The sequence below is a fragment of the Artemia sp. Qi Xiang Cuo genome, chromosome 10, assembly GCF_049724085.1.
Source record: "Artemia sp. Qi Xiang Cuo chromosome 10, ASM4972408v1, whole genome shotgun sequence".
In the NCBI taxonomy this organism is placed as follows: Eukaryota; Metazoa; Arthropoda; class Branchiopoda; order Anostraca; family Artemiidae; genus Artemia; species Artemia sp. Qi Xiang Cuo.
The window spans coordinates 18,145,406-18,167,676 of NC_142803.1; the positions used below are offsets into that span (position 1 = coordinate 18,145,406).

The 22,271-nt window shown below is 35.4% G+C and overlaps 1 protein-coding gene across 1 annotated transcript in view; it reads right to left on the reverse strand.

The window, feature by feature from the left end:
• Nucleotides 1-22,271, reverse strand: part of LOC148947534 (DNA mismatch repair protein Msh6-like) — a 281,626-nt gene that overhangs the window by 13,728 nt on the left and 245,627 nt on the right. Inside the window, exons 15-17 of the mRNA XM_089095293.1 lie at nucleotides 20,146-20,263; nucleotides 11,182-11,379; nucleotides 8,646-8,823 (exon numbers count right to left, since the gene is read on the reverse strand). Of these exons, the coding sequence (XP_088951419.1) occupies nucleotides 8,646-8,823; nucleotides 11,182-11,379; nucleotides 20,146-20,263 (494 nt within the window). The remainder of the gene's footprint in view (nucleotides 1-8,645; nucleotides 8,824-11,181; nucleotides 11,380-20,145; nucleotides 20,264-22,271) is intronic.

Sequence of the window (22,271 nt, forward strand, 5' to 3'; positions counted from 1 at the left end):
GAGCAACCAAATTATTGTCTTTGGGGTGAAAGAGGAGACCTCCATTGAAAACACTGAAAGTCAATTCTTGTCACTATGTAATGGGAAATTTCCTGGCATACCAATTATTCAGTCTGATGTTGTATCAACCAAAAGAATTGGCAAACCATCTGCAAAACCCAGACCCATAGTTGTAGAATTTTGCAAATTACGAGTTCGTCAACTGCTTCTCAAACAAAAGAAGGATTTGAAAGGAACTGGGATTCTTTTTTCTGAGACGCTTACAACTTCTTTCATATGTCAAGTCAAAGCTTGGCTTGCGTAATGTTTAGTCCATTAAATGTGATATCCTGTATAAAACCCAATCTGGAAGAGTGTTTAAGTTTAACAATCAGAATGAAATTGATTTATGTGCTGCAAATGCAGAAAATTAAAGTGATTGATTTAGATTTATTTTCTTATAATATATTGCATTGTTTCTGTTGGGATTTACTTGCTGTTCTTAAAATATTTCTCTATTATTCTTTACTGTCCTCACATAATTTTGACTGGTACCATATTACACTGTGTGCCAATAGTTTGGATGATATGTCCCTTCCCACTAATATTTCTTTATGTTTGTTTGTGATTCTGTCACCTTCACGTTGTCTGATTTACATTATATTCTTGTCGTGTCATTATACTTGTAACCCCCATAATAGCAACTGGTCACACATTACAGTTGTGCTAATACTTATAATAATATGTACCCTCTAACTGATTTTTCTTTATTTTTGTTTATGATCCTTTCACCATCATGCAGCTTGGTTTCTTTAATGTTTTTGTCATATCAGCACACTTGCAGCTCACATATTTTTCAATGATCTCATATTACATTTTGGGCAAATATTATAAATAATATATGCTATCCCACTGTTATTTATTTATTTTTTTATGTTTGTTTGTGATCCTATCACCTTTATGCAGGCTGATTTCTTTCATATTTTTGTCATTTCAATTGCAGTTCATATAATCTTGACTGGTTCCACATTATACTTGGGGCCAATATTTTGATGAATATGTGCCATGCCACTATTATTTCCTTATCTGGGTTGGTGATCCAATCGCCTTCCTGTAGCCTGATTTCTTTCATTTTTTTCTCATGTCAGCACACATACAACTCACATTATTATGACTGGTCCCATATTATATTTTTGGTCAATATTTTGAATAATATATGCCATCTCATTGATATTTCTTTATCTTATTTTTTGATGCTATCACCCTTGTGTACCCTGAATTCTATCATATTTTTGTAATGTCAGTATATATGCAGCTCTCATTATTTCTTACTACCCATATTATACTTTTGGCTAATATTTGGAATAATATGTGTCATTCCATTGATATTCATTTATATTTGTCTGTGATCCTATCACCTTCAGGTAGGCTGACTACTATTAATTTTTTTTTTTTTTTCATGTCAGCATACTTACAGCTTACATAATTTACTGGTCCCACATTATAAATTGGGCCAATACTTTGAATAAAATGAGTCATTCTACTGATATCTCTTTATGCTTTTTGTGATCCTCTCACCTTCATGTAGCCTAACTTCTGTTATTTTTTTGTCAGTCCAGCACACTTGCAGCTTATGTAATAGCAACTGGTGTCATATTATACTTTGGTCCAATATTTTGGATAATTTGTGCCATCCTACTTATATTTCTATGTGTACATTTATTATGTGTGATAATTATGGGTGATTTCTCTTTTCTTTTAAATTTGTCTATTCTTACTTTAGCTTTATTTGATCAATCAAGTAGGGCTGGTAAACAGAAGGCTCATAAAATTGACCCTCTCATTGAATATATGGTTAATTCTAGCTGCAATTATCACACTACCATTGATTATTGTGATAAAATTATACCCTCACTGTCTTTAAATAGTAGCTTTAATGTATTTTGTTAGAATGTGTGTGAGATAAGAGACAAGTGGGATAATCTGAAATCGTATTCGTAGTTTGATAATTCGTGCCCTTTGATGTAATAGGTTTAACAGAAACATGGTTATCTGGTGGGGAAAAATTAACAGCTTATGATATGCATGGTTATGTTGCTGTTCATATCCCCAGAATGGTAACAAAGTGCTCAGGAGGTATTTCTTTATTTATAAAGTCTGATATTGAGTTTAGAAGAAGGTCTGACCTTGAATCCTTGTTAACATCAGTAGTGTCAAATAGTAGGACAGTTTATTCTCTTGTTATTGATCTGAAAAGCCAGTTTGCATGTGACACTGTTTGTTTGTTTTCTAAGCCCCCTCCTTTTCCAACACATTTGTTCTGTGATTTGCTTGATCAACTTTCTTGTGTGGGGTCTTTCTCTAAAAAACGTATTTGTGTTTTGGGAGATTTTAATTGTAATATGTTAAATATTGGATCAAGTGATGAATGTGACCATCTTTTTGATGTGCTTTCTTCTGCTGGTCTACTTCCTTCAATTTTTTTTCCTTCTCGTGTTGACCCTACTAGAAATTTTGCCACTTTAATAGACAATATTTTCATTTCTCATTCTTCTAATTTGAAGTTTACTTCTGGTCTTGTTTTCACTGATCTTTCTGATCACTTCCCTATTTATGTTTCACTTTTTGTGCCTCAAACTGAGATTGCTAGGGATGAGCAGGGTGAGTCTTCTTTTAGAACTTCCACAGATAAAGAAATTTCTAATTTAATACATAGTCTTCAGAGTAATGATTGGTCTAGTGTTCTTGAAGCTAATAACGTTGATTGTGCAACCAATTTATTTTTATGTCGCACGGGAACTCTGTTGGATAAGCCTTTTGCTCTAAAAAAGAGGCCAAGGAGTTCTATACCCAAATGTCCATGGATGTCATAGAGGCCTGATCACTTCTATACATATGAAGGCGTCTCTGTTCAAGGCTGCATGTAAAAGTAAGACGCAGGATGATATTTTGAAGTATAAACTTTATAAAAATGTGCTTACTTCTTTAGTACGTGCAGCCAATAAGCTATATTTTTTGCTTCGAATTGATGAGTGTAAGGGTAATTTGCGAAAGGTTTGGACTGTAGTTAATGAAGCTCTTTCCTTCAAGAAACTCAAACAGCCCCTCCCCCTTGTCGCTACAGGAAAGCTGATGGATCTTTTGTGGACAAAAATTCTTCAGCAAGCGCCTTCAATTCATATTTCACCTCACTTCCTTCAGTCCCTAATCCACCCTACAGCAGAGTAAGTATGTTTTCCCTTAGCAAAAAAGTCATTTTTCCTTTTTCCATGCGGTGATACCGAAATTTCTAACATTATTTCTCAGCTTTCAAGTAGCCGTTCAGTTGATGGTTTTGGTTTGAGCTGTAATGTTCTTAAAAAAAATTGGTCAGTTTGTTTCTAACCCCATCTCACACATAACTAACCTCTATCTTTCTTCTGGTGTCTTCCCTCATTTATTTAAGGTTGCTAATGTTGTACCTTTGTTTAAAAAAGGTGATTCATCTCTAATTTCAAACTATTTTCAAACTAATTTTCAAACTCTATTTCAAACAATTTCAAACTAATTTCAAACTATAGACCTATTTCTCTCCTTCCTGTGATTTCTAAGGCTGTTGAAAAAGTAGTGTATTGTAGACTCTCTTCATTTGTATTTATTACTAATACGACTGCAGGTAATTCTCTCATAACTAACCATCAGTATGGCTTTCGTCCCAGTTTTTCCACCTTGCATGCACTTTCAGGTGCAACAGAGTTTGTGCGTGTTAACCTTGACAAGGGCTTGTGTGTTTTGGGTCTATTTCTCGACTTTTCAAAGGCATTTGATATGGTCGTTCACTCTGTTCTTTTGTCTAAATTATCTTCATTTGGAGTGCATGGAGTCCCACTTGAATGGCTTAGGTCTTACCTCTCAGGGAGATCTCAGTATGTTTCGGTTAATGGTAATTCTTCCTCTTCCTTGCCTATTGTGAAAGGTGTCCCACAGGGCTCTGTGCTTGGACCACTTTTGTTTTTAATTTATATTAATGATCTTGTTAATGGTCTTCATCCCCTTGTGCACCCTATTATTTTTGCTGATGAAAGTAATTTTTTCATTGCTGTATTGGACCTGCCATCTGCCACTTCTCTAGCTCAACGTCTTCTTGATAAAGTAAAAAATTGGTGCTGGTCAAATGGTATGACTCTCAACAGCCAAAAAAGTGCTATTATACACTTTAGGACCCCTTATCGTATGAGAAACGTAAGGGAGCCAACCATCCTGACTTATGGGAATGATATTATACCGCAAGCTACTATAGTGAAATTTCTTGGTGTGTATCTTGACTGTTTTCTTTCTTTTAAACCCCATATAACTCATACACGTTCCCTTGTCCTCTGCCAATCTTTAATGTTATACAGGGTTAACTCATTTCTTCCCCCAGATGTTATGCTTTCTCTTTATTATGCTTTTGTTTTTCCTTACCTTTCTTATTGCTGTTCTGTTTGGGGTAGTACTAATAAATCTCTTCTCTGCTCGCTTCAAAGAGCCCAAAATAGGGCAGTGAAGGCCACTTTTCTTCTACCTCGTTTTTACCCTTCCTCTGATCTTTATAATGATACTGGAATAGCTCCGATGGATTGTATTGTGGGTAAGAGTTACCTTTATTTAGCACATTCTGCTTTTCTAGGTACACTTCCACCATCTCTGCAGCAGTTTTTCTCTCTGTCAGGCTCAGGTAGGTACTCTTCTTTTTTACGTAGCTCTTATCGCAGGTTCATTTTACCAAAGCGATCATCGACAGCAGGTCAGAGGTCTCCAGTTTATCAATCTATTTTACTATGGAGGGATGGCCCTCCTGATGTCCCTCTATCTCTTTCTGCAAAGGCAGTTTCTCACTGGGTATTTCCAGTATAGTATTTCCCCCTTTTTTTTGTATTCCATCCAAATTTTTATGTCTTTTTTTTCATTCAATATAATTCTCTGATTTTTTTTTTTTTTTTTTTTATATTTAATCCAAATTTCCAATCTCTTCTTCGTTTATATATATTTTTTTTTCAGTTATTTGTGAAGTTTCCTGTTAATTCTCCTATTTTCATCAATGTCTCTTATCCATTTTTTTTTTTTTTTTTTTTTTTTTTTTTTTTAATTATAATAGTGTCTTATTTGTTTTGTTGGCCCTTTACAAGCTGAGCTTCTTGGGCGCGTATAAACTTTAAGTTTGTAATTGTTTTGTTTTTAGTATTAATAAATTGATTGATTGATAATAATAATTAACACGATTTACGGATAATAGGTTATCAAATATTGTCAATTGGCAATCTAGCTTAGACTAAACAACAATTAGGACGTCCTAGAATGTAGTAGTAGGGTGATGGGTAGTAGAGTGGGTAGAAGGAGTAGAAAGGGGGGACAATTTTACAAAGTTTATTCAACTAGATTGCAGAGTCAATAGTTGAATTTTTGAGTTCTTTTTTATTTCACTTTAAGCCAATTGCTCAAAGGTTCATAATCGAGTCGCGTTTTTTTATAATTGCTTATTTTTAGTTACCTCAATTTAAAATTGTTCATCATTTTTAAAATTGCTCATCAGTTGAAGGCACCTAGTGCCTTCAACTCTTACTTTACCACCCTACCAACTGTTAAGACCCCCTCCTTTCCTAAACTAGGTGAATCTTCACCAGCTGAGAGAAGTATTTTTCTAACTCCTTGTACAAGCATAGAGATCTGTGATTTTATTTCTTCTTTAAGTAGCAGTAACACAGCTGATGCACTTGGACTAACAAACCATGTGCTTAAGTCTGTTTCTTCTTATGTTGCTGAACCTCTTACCCATATTTTGAATACATCTATTTCAAAATGTATATACCCTGATTTGTTTAAAATTGCAAAAGTAATCCCTCTTTTTAAGAAGTGTGACCCCAGCTTAGTGTCAAATTATATACATATATCAATTCTCCCAATTTTCTCGAAATTACATGAAAAAGTCGCGCATAAGAGGCTTTTTTCATTCCTGTCTACTGGTGCTTCAGTTGGAAGCGGTTCTGTTCTGTCTGATCACCAGTATGGCTTCCAACCTAAACTTTTTACTGCATGTGCTCTAGTTGACATTACAGAATTCATGCGTGTTAACATAGACAAGGGTCGTTGTGTTCTAGGACTAGTTCTTGATTTTTATAAAGCTTTCAACATGGTAAATAATTTTGTCTTACTGGGAAAACTGTCTCTACTTGGAGTTCGGGGAATTTCTTTTAAATGGTTTAAATCTTACCTGTCTAATAGATCTCAGTTTGTTTGTTATGATGGGAAATGTTCTGATCTAGCTTTGGCTTCCAAAGGGGTACCTCAAGGCTCAGTTTTGGGACCACTCCTCTTTCTTATTTATATTAATGACCTTCCTCCATCTCCCAACCTTGATACCCACACTGTTATGTTTGTAGACGATAGTAATTTTTTCGTGGTTTCCAATGATCTGCCTTCTGCTGTTGCTAAGGCTCAGCTTCTGCTCAACCATGTGCGTGATTGGTGTGAGCAGAACGGGATGCTGTTGAATAGCTCTAAGAGTAGTATTATTCATTTTAGAACCCCATACCACGTGTCTGAACCATCTCCAACAATCTTTGTTTTTTATAGCACTGATATAATTCCCCAGTGCTCTTGTGTTAAACTTCTTGGTGTACATGTTGATTGTTTTCTTTCTTTCAAAACTCATATTTCCTATACACATTCTATAATTTCTCGTCAAGTGTCTATGCTTCATCGTGCCAATCAATTTCTTCCTCCCGATGTAATGCTTGCTCTTTACTATGCATTTGTCCTTCCTTATATTTCTTATTTCTGGACTGTATGGGGCAACACTAACTATTCTTCCCTTTGGCAACTCCGAACAGCACAGGACAGAGTAGTGAATGCAACTTTTCGCCTACCCCAACTCTATCCTACAGATAGTCTTTTCAGTGATACAAGTCTAGATGCCTTAGATGTGGTTATCAAGAAGCAGAACCTAAAACTAGCTCATGGAGCCTTCAATTTCTCACTTCCTCCAAACATCTTATCCTACTTTGATCTAGCATCAACACGTAAGTTCCAGACTTTGCTTCGGAGCTCTGTTCACCAATTTCAGCTGCCTAAAAGGGTATCCTCAGCAGCTCAGAGTTCTCTAATTTTTAGAGCAATTGCTCTTTGGAACTATATTGCTAGTGAACTTTCTCTTATCGAAATCTCTTCTTCCCTTTGCAGAAAAAATATTCTCTAAGGCTTGAAGTAATTTCGTTTTTTTTTTCTTTATTTCTTTATTCATTTTGCTTTATCTATTTATTCCGCTTTACTTTATATAGTTTTTTTTTTCTTTTCTCCTCTCTCAATATGTTGAATGAGATTCGAACCCCGCTGTTTAATAGTTTTATTATTGGTTTGGATTTTTAATAAATTACAGTACATTTTCAGTTCATATAAATTTAAGTCAAAGGCTTTTGTGTAGCAGTTTTTTTTTTTTTTTTTTTTTTTTTTTTTTTTTTTTTTCTCGCATTGTGTTTATATTTTGAGATATTGTTGTATTTTTTTTTCCTTCCCTGATTTGTTTTGTGTGGATTTTGTGATTGTTACGAGGTCCTATACAAGCTATGCTTCTTGGGACCTCTAGCGCTTAAGTGTATTTATGTATTTATTGTAGTATTTAATAAATTGAAATTGAATTTCAGTTATGGCCCTACAATCATTTCAGTTATGGCCCTACAAGTCGTTTCTACGAGAGTAAGAGCAACCTGCCCGATTCTCTAAATATTCTTACCGTAGTTGCCGTAGCACAAAGACCATTAAAGAGGAGTAAGTCAAGTAAAGGGGTAAAATGGATGCCACCAATATGAACATACGAATAAAATTCCGTTATTAAAGAAAATCTTACCAAGTTCTTCAAATAAAATAGGAGAGTAGACAATTGAAAGCTAAAGTATTAATGAGTTTCACTTTTTTAGATTAAAGTTTCAACGAGTTCTATAAAGGACTAGGTCTCTCCCATAAATATTCAGGCTGTGGTACAAATACGATTGGTTTTGAGAAGGTCGACTAAAAAGGAAAAGTGGGCGGCACCAAAATGAGTGCAGAGGTTAAATAGGTGATACAAAGACGAGTAAAAAAGGAAAGTGCGCGACAAAGGCAAGCAAAGAACGAAAGTTGATGACATCAAAACGACTGGTCAGGTTAAGTATGCGGCGCAATGACGAGTAAAGAGGGAAAGTAGGCGGCACCAAACAACTGGAGAGGTTAAGTATGCCGCACAATGAAGAGTAAAAAGGCAAAGTGGGCGGCACCAAAACGACTGGAGAGGTTAATTTGGTGGTGTAAAGACGAGTAAACAGGAACAGCAGGTGGCACCAAAATGGCTGGAGAGGTTAAGTATGCGGCACAATGAAGAGTAAAAAGGCAAAGTGGGCGGCACCAAAACAACTGGAGAGGTTAAGTAAGCAGCACAATGACGAGCAAAGAGGGAAAGTGGGCAGAACCAAAACAACTAGAGAGTTTAAGCATGCATCACAATGAAGAGTAAAGAGGCAAAGTGGGCGGCACCAAAACAACTGGAGAGGTTAATTTGGTGGTGTAAAGAGGAGTAAATAGGAACAACAGGTGGCACCAAAACTACGAGAGGTTCAGCAGGTGGTACAAAGATAAGTAAAGAAAAGAACAAATTGCAGTACTAGAGAAACTCTTACCCAGTTCATCCATTAAGATAAGGGAGTGGACGGTTGAATGCTTGAGGATCGATGCAGTTTCATTCATTTCTACAAAGAAAGTGCTTTCTCCCATAAATATTCTATCGGTGGCACCAAGGCGAGTAAAGAGTCGATCAACAAGAGTCATTTGGCACACTTCAGCAGGAACATAACATCCCTAAGAAATAAATTAGGTAATTTTACTGATTTTTTTATTCATTTTAGTCAATTTTTTCAAGTAATAGGATATTTTACTTTTTTTTACTTCTTAATTTTACTTTTTTTATTAAATTTACTCAATTTTTTTAAATAATAGGATATTTTACTTTTTTTATTTTACCTTTTTTTACTTTTTAACTCTTCCACAGAGGACAAGTAGGGACCACACCCGTCGCAAAAATAAATGGGGTAAAAATTTGCTAGAATTTTGCGGGTATGAAAATTTAATGATATTAAATGGTAGATTTGAAAATTATAAAAATCTGGGGGAGTTTACTTGTTTGTCGGGGCATTCTCCAAGCATAATTAATTAAATTTTAACTAGTCTGTTTTTGAGGGAAAGGATGGTTGATTTTGGTGAAATAATGTTCATAGGGTCTGATAACTTTCCTGTCATCGCAACGATAAAGGTTTTAGAAGCAGCCTCAACAATTAAGCAGAATAGAATTTAAAGTAAATCTTATCCGGGGGGTGGACTTCATAAAAGACTAAGAGTGGAGGAAAATGATAAGAATAATTTTGAAGAATTAATGACGGAATTAAGTAATCAAGATTTACTGGATAGAAGTCTAGAATTAGACCAAGAACGGAATGTTGATTCAGCGCTAGAGATTTTGGGTAGGGAAGTTTACGGCGCGGGAGAGAGAAAAAAAAGAATAAATTATAGTCAGTTTATTTAATGTAATATGGAATAGTATTCTCGTTGAAAATACATAGATATAGATATATTTCTCACAAAAGCCCCATGAGCCATGGATAATACAAGAACAACAAAACGCATAAAACATAACAATAATTTCAAACACTTTTGAAAATAACACTACGATAGAAAACCCTCCCTATGTCTCATCCCCACTCTCACAAAATTTCCCAAATCTCTAATTTCCACTTTACAACTACTTCCAATTTTATTTTCTAAACAACTTCTATCCATAACATCCTCTCAAAAATTTCCCTTCTAAGGACCTTCAGTTCTTCACAATAACACATAAAATGTTCGTAATCTTCAGACTCCCCGCACATCGGACAAGAGAAGGGACCACTCCGTACCTTAACCATCCCTAAATACTTCTTTCTCCCACAAGCGGGATAAAATTCCCTCTTACTGATAAGACCCATTTTAAAGTATCAATTTGAAGCCCAAATTTTAGATATATTTCTTTTCCCCAGGCTTTTTTAATGTTTCTATATATTCAAAGGGATTGTGATTTAACCTTGTCTTCTTGCCAAACCTGGATCTCTTGATCTTGTAGCACTTTTTCCACAGCTTTTGCTATCAATCCTGTTTCCACCCCTGGTCCAATGCCATCATTTCACCAGCCTGATAGCCCACATTTGTCTAGTATGCTGTTAATTTACGCAGGACAATAATCTTTTATTTTGCCTAATTACAGTTCATTGAAAGCATTTTTTGTTAACCGATAATCTGGCATAGCAATAATTTTTTCCCAATAACCTACCATGCGTACTAACCGTTTTTTTCTTAAGCTAAAAAGACCCAGGTCACCCTTTAAAACAATGCTATAAAATTTTTCATCTAACCCTATTAATCTTTTAAAATAATGTAGCTGTATCCTTTCCCTTTTCATCCCCCTTTGGTGTCCCCATATTTCTGCCCCATAATGTATAGCAGGTTCTAATCTAATTGCAAAAATACGCTTTTGTAGCTTGATAAAGATAACAATACATATTGCCAAATAAATTGCCAAGCTTATGTAATAATTAATTTTTTGGTTAATTCGTCACTATTTCTCTAAAACTCTCAGACATCACGTTGGATTATTTCCAAATATATTACCAATGTATTACCAAATAGGACAAAGGATTTCAAAGATAAAACAAATATTACCAAAGTAAGTATATATATATTACTAAAGATTATCAAGATAACAATACATATTACCAAATAAATTGCCAAGCTTATGTAAAAATTAATTTTTTTGCTAATTCGTCACTACTTCTCTAAGACTTTCCGACATCACGTTGGATTATTTCCAAATATATTACCAATGTGTTACCAAATAGGACAAAGGATTACAAAGATAAAACATATGTTAACAAGGATTATCAAGATAACAATACATATTGCCAAATAAATAACCAAGGTAATATATTTGCCAAATATTGCTACCAATATACTACAAAATTCAACGAAAGGTGCAAATTCAATTGTAAGAAAAAAAAGAAGAAAGAATGCCTGTAAAAAAAAGATAAATTCAAGACTCATATTACATTCCAGGTAAAACTGAAAAACTAAAACTCTTATTTACAGGCATTTTTTTCTGATTCGGAGAAGAGAAAATGCATGACAACTCACTAATTGTGCTAAAAGCGCAATCAATCCAACTTGTCGCATCAATGTAGACTTTCCGCCCATATTTGGTCCAGTTATCAGAAGTACGTCAAAACCAGATCCATTTTTTCCACCAACTGTCACGGAATTGGGTATGAAGTTACCACCCATAGCAGTCTGAGTAAGGCACGGATGTCTACCCTCTTTGATAAAGAGATAGGGCTTAAATAAAAGATTATTTTAAGCACATACTCCAACCTTTGAAATTCTTAACGGTGTAAACTTGAAATTTTATAGAAAGTGGCCCTGATCTAGAAAATGTCTGAAAGAGATTTGAAAATAAAGAAGAAGGAGAGCAAGAGAGAGAGAGAGAGAGAGAGAGAGAGAGAGAGAGAGAGAGAGAGAGAGAGAGAGAGAGAGAGAGAGAGAGAGAGAGAGAGAGAGAGAGAGAGAGAGAGAGAGAGAGAGAGAGAGAGAGAGGAGAGAGAGAGAGAGAGAGAGAGAGAGAGAGAGAGAGAGAGAGAGAGAGAGAGAGAGAGAGAGAGAGAGAGAGAGAGAGAGAGAGAGAGAGAGAGAGAGAGAGAGAGAGAGAGAGAGAGAGAGAGAGAGAGAGAGAGAGAGAGAGAGAGAGAGAGAGAGAGAGAGAGAGAGAGAGAGAGAGAGAGAGAGAGAGAGAGAGAGAGAGAGAGAGAGAGAGAGAGAGAGAGAGAGAGAGAGAGAGAGAGAGAGAGAGAGAGAGAGAGAGAGAGAGAGAGAGAGAGAGAGAGAGAGAGAGAGAGAGAGAGAGAGAGAGAGAGAGAGAGAGAGAGAGAGAGAAAGCCTTAAATTCCTCACTTTACAAATAAACTATATTAAACTACCCTGTAGTTTAAATACGAGTAAATGTTAAACTAGCTTATAATTTAATTATGATTAAAATAATTATTTAGTCATAATAATCGAAGTAACTAAACTTAACTGTTAAATTATAAGGTCAATAATGAAGGCAGAATTAATTTGGCAACGAAGAAAGTTGGATTCTATAGTCTTAACTAGTTTTTTATAACAAGAAATAGAAAATACATTACAAATATTATTAACACACTAAACACATATTAACACATTATCAACACATACTATTAACACATTAAACACAAATATTATTAACACATTTAATGAAAACATATTAAAAAACATTAAAAATATTCGCAATTACGAAAGGAGTAGTGTGCAATAACATGGGCTTGGGTTTAATATCTGACTACCCAAAGTAAATAGCTAAATATTGCCACGTTAAAAAGCATATCTGTTGACACTTTCCCTTTCAGCATAAAAAACAAAACAAAAAACAAATAAAAAACATGAAAATACATAATAAATATTGACAGATCTGTTCTAAAAATGTTGCAAACTAGAGTAATACTCCGCTGGGTAGATTTTTCGTCAGAAAAAAAAAACGGAATAATTTTTCTAGATATCCTAATCTTATGAGATAAGATCTTACTGTTCGAATCATTTTTTTTTTTACATATTTTAATCTTCAATAAATCCGATAATAATCATTTAATAAAACATTTAATAAATTCTATGTGATTCTCCATAGGATTCATTCTATTTTATATATTCTATCTTCAATCAATCCGATATTGATTATTTGCATATTTTAACCTTCAATAAATCTAATGCTACTTCACACAGATTTTGTGCATATTCTGATGTTCAGTAAATCCTATGTGATTCTCTAGAGTTTATTTTGTATATTCTAGTCTTCAATAAGGGACATTTAATAATTTATTTATTTGAATTAATTTGTTATTTTAGCAATTTATATCTTCTAATTTCCAATAAATGGATGTTATTCCATCAATGATATTCACTTCCCTGTTCTTAGCATAAAGTAATTAATTTTACAAGGTTCATCCAAGTGCCACAGCAGCGGCAATTGAAAGAGTCCCCATTTCTCCCCAATCATCACTACACAGAAAAACTGTAATGTCTAAGCTAAGTTATAATTCGTAAATAAAAATATCTTTTTTATTATAAAAAAAAATATTTTTACGAGAAAATAAAGAAATTGTAAATTATCTTTGGTCTTCATAAACAACAGTTACCTCAGGCCTCATGAACTAATATTGATTGTATAATTAATGGTTATGCCGAGGAAGCGACAGACTAGCATAAACTGATATTCGAGGCAAATACCCCGGGAGAGGGAGGGGGGGGACTGGCTTTGACCCCCCCCCTCCGAAATTTTGTCCGACTCATAGAAACGAATCAAAAACGCATATAAGCACATTTTTTATGTTTGTTTTTGATTTTTTTTTTGCAAAGCCCCCTCCAAAAAAATCCCTCCGTCGAACAAAATACTGGATACGCCCTTGACACGAGGCCTTTTCAAACTAGAATATGGGACTTTTGGTACTTGTTACTTAAACGTAACGCACTCAAGAATTACGCTCAGGTTAGATTTCAGAAAATCGGTTTCACAGCAGCAAAGACAAGTGACGGGCGATAGAATGTATTGGACTTGTATAATTTGGGCTATACATTTACACTTTATAGGGGTTAGTTTCTGTTAGGTTATGTTAGGGGCGCTGTCCAAATGCCTTACCCCTCCCCCCTAATGTGCAAATATGTAGCTCAAATTCTATTATTATAAAAACTAAAGGTTACATGAACGTTATATTTCATTAGGATTAACCTAACTTCACTTCTTGGGAGTGTTGTTTAATTAATAAGTTACGGAATTTCTCCCCGATAGTTTAAATGGGGTTACCTAAAACCCCTTAGTCTCTAATCCTTACATTTTTAGAATTCAGAACCTACAGTCTCTAGAATTTTAAGACTAGTGATGCTATTATATTTTTATGAAAATCTGATGCAAATTCATGGACATTTCAGTCTTCAGTAGAAGTTTTCTACTGAATATGTTTTCTACTGAAATAGGCTGTCTAAAGGCTTTCTACAGGCTTGTTAAAAAAGCGCAAGTGAATAAATAGAAGGGTGGTTATCTAACGTTAGGAATTTGTCCTACCAGACATTCTAATCTGGAAATTTAATGACCTTTATGATTTGAGAGAAATTTAGTTTTTTCTTTGACGTTTATGAATGACATGACGATATTACTATTTATGATATGATATTACATTTATGACGAATTTATCCGCCTGGTCCTACGTAAAAATAAGTCCTAGGTAGAAAGGTCCTAGTTTTCTACAGGCTTGTCAAAAAAGAGCAAGTGAATAAATAGGAGGGTGGGTTATCTAACATTAGGAATTTGTCCTACCAGACATTCTAATCTGGAAATTTAATGACCTTTATAGTCAGAGCGCCAGATTCTGTATCTCGCTTATTTCGATTAGTACCCATGCCGGAAGGTACAAAAATGTTGAGGGTGAATACCAGGGTAGTCGACCATGCTGAAAACGAATATCGTAGGGCGCATGTTCGCCGTTGGGGCGTTTCTGAGATATAGGCCAAAAACAGTAAATTTGGCCTATAATGGGGTTCGACGATTCAAAATTTTTTTTTACAGATAAGATTGGTCAAATCCAGCGTACTTTTACATCAATCAAAAGAATAGACTTGGGGCTACACGAATATAATTTTTGTTAAAAAAGAAAAAAATAGTAAACTTTTCACTGCAGTTTAAAAAAAAATTCAAATTTTTGTCAACAAATTTCTAACAGAAAAGCTAAAAACTCGAAATTTTTTCAAGATAATTTTTTATATTAAAAAAGAAAGCCTGTTTAATTCCGAACACATTGATCTAAGAAAAAAAGTTTAAATTTATTATGTCTGAGGGTCTGCAACTTTTTTAGTGAGTGTACCCGATAATTGGAATTTTGTTTAGTAACCTGCTACCTAGCGGGAAGTTTTTTTTTTCATCACGCGACAGTAGGAAGAGATAATAATTACTTGACAGATTTAAAGTCATTTTCCCAGAAGTGACGATGTAAAGGCTTAAAAGCAAATACAAGAACCACCTAATTATTATTATTTATGCAGTTATTTTATGGAACATGACTGGTGTTATAACTATTGATCAAAGCTTCGACTAGGGTGTAGTTTTCGGGTTCCTGGGTGTCAGTACCGGATAGCAAGTGATCTTGGTATCACACGATTCAGAAATTTCGCCCACGGTACTCTACGCCTCATTTTGGTCAAGTCATTTATAGTCGGGGAGCCAAAGTTGAAAAAGTCGTCAAATAACGATTTGTAAAAAACATTTTGATACATGAGTTCTGACTTTTGGAAACGATATTTTCGAACATGCTGATTCCATTTATTTCGGAAATTGCGACCACCAAAGTGCAATTCATAGTTTAATATGAGGTCAAAGTCTCGAATCGATCATATATGGTAAAAAATTTTAAACTTAACTTGTTCATTGCTAAGTAGATGACACTGCATCGATCTCGTGCCTTTGTTATGGTAATGTTTACTGCCATCTGCCATACTGGTGCAAATTGATGGTTAAAAAGCTAATTAACTGTATTATTTGATCCTCAAAGGTTTGTCTTTACCAGGATTTCCCTTTTTATTGTTTCGCCTCGTCTTTCAGGAATCCTTGGTATATAAATTTATAATGCATAGGCTAAAAGTCTTACCAGTTTTGGGGTCAAAGGATAGTTAGAGGCTTACTTAAGTGGTTTAAAAGTAGAGTAAATGTGCATATTAGTTCCCCCTGATATAAGCAACTTATTTCTTACTATTATTCAATAATTAGCAGGGGTGTCCACAGGAGGGGGTTTACGAGGAGCTTGGCTCTTTTTTGAGCTAGCCTAGGGGGTACAGGTTTTTTTAAGCATTGTCAAGCAAAGGAGGTATACTCTGACAGTACTTGGCTGTCTTCTCTTTCCTTTTTGTGTGTCAAGAGTCTCACTATTTACCATTGCTCCTCAAGTCACTAACTTTATAGCGCATCCAGACTATCCGCTTTCTGGAAAAATGGGATGCAAATCCGGAAAAAGGAATAGCCCTCCAGATTTGATAGAGTTCGAGATATTTTCACTACATGTGGCAATCCGTTCAGCAGAGTGGACTTTGACCTAGAGAATATTGTGACGTCAGAAGTTGTGGACGATGAGAAGATTGTTTCTGATATTACTAGCGCAGCCACAAAAGGAAAAGAGGTGGTTGAGGACTTTCTGTGCAACAGGAAAGAAGATGTGAAAAAGGTTGCACTCTGCATAGAACCGATCTCCTGAGCTCTGAAGTAACAGCCTTGAAGAGAATCATTACTGGTCAGTTGAGCTACGGCGGAGAAAAGGAGAAAGCCGTTGCAAAGATCCTCACAAAAGAGATTCTTCCTTTCTCTCCATCCATTTTTGAACATCTTCCGCAACAATCAACCAAGACATCCTCTGGCTGGAAAATGAGGACGGGGAACAAAGCTGTGCTGTTGAACTGGCTACGAAAAAAAGGAGGACAAGCAGCTCGTCCAGCGATTTTAATATCCAAGGAAATAACATCAGCTAAAGTACGCACCATTAACTTAATGCCCAAGATGAGATCATATCTGTCTGTCAAGGTTTGAAATAGTCAAATCCTTTGCAGAGAAATTTGCTTCTATCGTTGCTGAATGATCTTCCAGTGGGTATTCCTGAAGTCCAACTTGTCGTAGATCGTTACGACGGGCTCTTTGGGAAGCTAACGGACACCGGAGAGTCGATCTCCTTGAAATCAGCATGCAGACTCCGACGAGGGAAAGGAAAAAACCTCCAAATTTCCGCTCTTAGCACAATTGAAGAATTGGATGCCGTACTTGCAAGCTCAGCGTCTAAAAGCCGGCTCCTCGAATTTTTGTATGAAACCGGGGAGCAGATGGGTATTCAGCTTCCGAACGCACTCAACCTTTTTCTCTCAGGTAGGTTCAAGGAGAGATTCAAAGTGTCTCTGGTCAAGCGTGGCTGCAGTCCAACTTTAGCAGAACACTGTGACTACGAGGAATTCTTGTCCTCCAGCCACGAAGAGGCTTACCAGCGCCTTATTACACATGTCAAGTACGCTAGCCGTTACGCTTGTAGCATCGCTGTGCATGCCGACGACGCAGACGTGGCAGTAGCCTGTGTTCATTTTGATAAAGAGCCTCAAGCTGAGGGACTGAGCGAACTTTTCTTTAAGTTCCTGACATACATTATCTCAGCACACGAGCTGACAAATGGAGTTCACCAGACCAAAGAGGAGCAGATTATGTTACCGTTCGTGCACTGTCTGTCAGGGTGAGACACAACGAACTTCTTCTTCGGCGTCAGGAAAGCTTCTTTCTTAAACACTGTGGCGTCTCCAACTTTTGCCTCGAAATGGTGTCTGTGACGGAGCGGATCAAGGATGCAGAAGGGAAGCTTTCAGTCGACACGTTTAGAGAAGTCTCCGACCTATCAAAATCCCTGGTCATTGAAATGTACGGTAAATAGGCCGGATTCAATTCAGTGGCCAGTGTAAGGGCTTACACTTGGTGCCAGAAACAAGATGTGAGAAGACTGCTACCTTCTGACTACACCTTCAAGACATGCATACGAAGAGCCATATTCACTACATCGATAATCTTGTCGTCAGTACAGGCTCGGCCGAGCATTCCAGATCCACTCCTCCATGGATAGAAGATGGCTGAAGGGGGAGTAGATGCGGTCGTTTCAAGCTGTAGAGAAGCATCAAGCCTGGAAGCTTACTGCAGATGCAAAAGTAGAAAATGTAGGAAAGACGGTAGCTGCCCAAAAATAAAAGGATGCTGCAGCTTATGCTCTTGCCGTGGAACGAGGAGGGCATGCAGGGATTCTGACCTTGCCCTATCTGAATTTTCGGAAGAAGAAAATGAGGAGTATTTTTGAAAGTTTTATTTGATACCTTTTACTTTTAATTACAACAGGTCAGTTACTATTACCCAATTTTACGGGCAGGTCGAGTAAGACAACTCCAGTGCGCCAACTGAATCCATCTGTGAAGCAGAATTCTTTCATGTAGTTAATAGCTCAGTCGTATCAGTGGCAAATCAGGTCCCAAAAAGTTAATTGCAGAACCTTTAGTACACCAGAAATATATTTGTCCATTCTTAAAAAACACTTTTTTTAGTCAACATTTTTTTAAACCTGTTTTTATTTTTAAGTAAAAGTTAGAAAGTTTAGATTTTAAACAGTTAGAAAGTTTGAATTATTCCTACCCTTTGAAGAAAAAATAAACTATGTCCATTTTCACGATACGGGTAGTGATCATTTCAGTGACACTACAAAAAAAATTCGCAGACCTTTTTAAAATAATAATAGTTTATATTTTTTTTAGCTCAAATTGTACGGAATTGAATGAACTTTCTTTTCTAATAAAGAAAATAAAGTTTGTTACCTTGAAGAAATTTCGAGTTTTTAGCCTTTCTTTGAGATATTAGTCGAATTTTACAGCACTTATTTTGAAACTGCAGTAAATAGAGAAAAAAAATGTGTTTTTTTTTTCAATTTAAAAATCATATTCTTGTAGATCTAGATCTCCCCTTTCGATTGATATATATTACGCCGGCTTCCTCAACCCAATAACTCGCCAAAAAATCCTGAATCGTCACACTTAGTTATAGGCTAAATTTGGCGTTTTTGGTCTATATTTCAGAAACACCCCTACGGCGAACATCCGCCCTACGATATTCGTTTTCAGCATGGTCGACTACCTTAGGAACCGTCCTCAGCATTTTTGTACCTTCCGGCATGGGTGGGTGCACGATACAGAATCTGGCACTCTGACTATTATGATTTACAAGAAATTTAGTTTTTTCTTTGACGTTTATGAATGACATGACGATATTACTATTTATGATATGATATTACATTTATGACGAATTTATCCGCCTGGTCCTAGGTAAAAATAAGTCCTAGGTAGAAAGGTCCTAGTTTTTTAAAGGCTAGTCAAAAAAGCGCAAGTGAATAAATAGAAGGGTGGTTATCTAACGTTAGGAATTTGTCCTACCAGACATTCTAATCTGGAAATATAATGACCTTTATGATTTGAGTGAAATTTAGTTTTTTCTTTGACGTTTATGAATGACATGACGATATTACTATTTATGATATGATTTATGACGAATTTATCCGCCTGGTCCTAGGTAAAAGGAGAATACAATGCATTATTTGTCTAATACACTGTATTATTTATTAACTCGTTTTGTTAGAAACCATTGTTGTAGAATTTGCTAAAATATAGTAAAGTTTCTCCAATCTTATTCAGTATTTGTTTCTCTGTCAGGTGCACAGAAATGTTTTTATGCAGCCTACATAACTACAAAATTAAAGCCCCCCTCCATAAAACCTGAAATTTTTTTTCAGGTTCTATTAGGATTTCCATTAATTTTCGTATATTTCTGAACATTTGTCTGGGCATCCAGACATTTCTAATGTTTCGAACTAATCTAGTTATGTTTCTTTTAATGTTTTTCTCCATGGGTTTACAATCTGATATTTATTATGTAGCCATTACCAAATTACTTTTATTATCTCTAACTTTACATTTTTTTACACTCCTCTATTATATTTTGCAGTAGATGCTGCATTATTTTCGATATTTGTGGAAAAAAATTGAAATTATATTTAAGAAACTTGCGTGAGGGAAATAGTATTACACAGGAAATTTACATAGATTTTTTTCTGAAATTTTTGAAATTCGTGTGGAAAATAATTCTATTTTCCACAGGGGAAAAAATTACATTGAGCATTTCGAAAACTATAATTTGAAAATTTGGTAGCAGCTCTTGCAGCACGAACTTTTTAAAAATTTGTGATAATTTTCACATTCGCCCGCTAGGTCAGAACCAAGAAAGAATTCAAGTAGGGCTCATAAAGAACACGTTTTTACTAGCTCCTCCCCCTAAAACACCAAATATATTTAAAATTGCAACACTTTTCTAACAGATAAATGTATTTATTTCAAATTGTTTCCCCCTCCACTGGAGAAAACACGTAGACTAATTTAAATATTTTCATAATTATTATTATTGTAGCCCTATTTGACTTGACTGTGTGTACTCACCTTATCTGCAGATTCTACAAAGAATGGCTTGCACATATCGCCACTTGATGAATAAACAGACAAGCAAATTAAACAGTCAAGGATTGAAAGACAGCCAATCGCTCTTTCCCATAATTGCCTGAAAAAGAAAAGAATAAAGTCTGACAAAGACCAGGAAGCAAGAGTGCAAGAGAAGAGGGCATTCAGACCAATACCTCCAAACCCCAAGCTTTGATTAGTTTCTAAGTAACAAACGACAGGAGCGTAAAATTTAAATAGCAAATAAACCACATAGTGGATTAAAAATAACCGAATTAAAAATGAAAGTAGACAATTAATAATAAAAAAAAATAATAATAACAAATCAAGTCTTCATTACTCTTCAATTACGTAATTATTACGCATATTAGCTTTTAAATTGATAATTTAAAAGTATGCTCCTTTCTGTCTAGTCATACCCCGGGAGATTGCAATATTCTTATTAAATTATTTTAATTCCAAATAAAGTGAGTACAATGATATATTTTTCGTCATTTTAGTGTTATAAAATGACGAACGTTAGTTCGTCATAGAACGTTATAGAACGTTAGTGTTATAAAATGACGAGTGTTATAAAATGGCGAGCGTTACAGAACGTTAGTCTTATAAAATGACGAGTGTTATAAAATGGCGAACGTTAGTTCGTCATATAACGTTAGTGTTATAAAATGACGAGTGTTATAAAATGCAAAACCAACTGGAATCTGGCTGTCGGTATCGTGAAATCTGATGAGTCAGAGATTTTCTAGTGAGAGAAAAGTTTATATAGCAGAAATGTGATCCTAATCACTTCCCTCCCAAAAATTTGTAAATGGCAGTCGAACCAGAGGCTTTCCCTCTTTTTACCCTCCCCCTTCCCCATAAATGGATCGTTGATAAGATAAAAATTTATAAAAAAAAAAAACAGCAACAAAGAAGCTAGTAAAGTAGCCGAATTTATGGCTCTTCTCCAGCTAAAAATAACAGAGAAAATGAAAATCATAATATCTAGTCGTAAAGCAACATCACAATAGGTAAAAAGATAAAAAAAAACCTGAAAAAAGCCCACAAAAAAGGCAACTCACTGGATAGAACATAAAAGTAGAAATGGGGCATAAAATGAAGCAGAACAACGGAATAAAATGTCCCTTGGGCAGATGTTCGCACATACTATTACTACTATTACTAACAACTCACCGCAGCACCAAGCTGCCAAAGGCAAACACAGTTACGCATGCTCCTCCTACATAAAAGAATTTATTTTTATAATGGCGTTGGAATGACATAAAAATATTGAAAAGAGGCTAGAAATTTTGACAAATAGTGAATTTCGAAAAAAAAACAATACTTTTTGTACTAATAGCAATACAAGATTGTACATTTCTTATTCAAATCCGAAAGCTGTATCATCAGAGAAAAAACGAAAGTGTTTTATTATTTCTTTTGTATAGTATTTATGGTTTTGTTATCTTTTTATGTTTCCATTAATTTGTCAAAGTAAGGTTTTCAGCTTATTTTCCCTCTTTTCCTTATTTCCGTTAGTACAAGCTTCTGGATCTGAAGCCAAAATATTTGGCTTCTTACTGTTATTTGTACAATTATTTAAAGTTCACTGTCTAGTTAAAAGTTTTACCCGTTTTTTTCAATATTTTAATTTAATTTTAATTATAAATCGAAAGGTAGTGTGGTCTACGAAATTATTTATAATGGCGTCTATTTACTTAAAAAAAACTTGGTTTTTACGATACCATTGTAACTTAACCCCCGTATAACCAAACCCCCGTGCAACTGAACCCCCGTATAACCAAACCCCGTGCAACTGAACCCTAGTGCTACTGAAACCTCATGCAACTGAACCCCCTTTAACTGAACCTTTGTGCAACTCAACCCCCGTGCAACTCAACCCCATTTAACTAAACTCCCGTGTAACTGAACCCCCGTGCAACTGAACCCCCGTATAACCGAAGCCCCTTGCAACTGAACCCCCGTGCAACTGAACCCTCGTGCTACTGAACCCCCATGCAACTGAACCCTCGCGCAACTGAAGCCCCGTGCAACTCAAACCCATTTAACTAAACCCCCGTGTAACTGAACCCCCATGTAACTGTAACTGTGTGTAACCGTGTAAC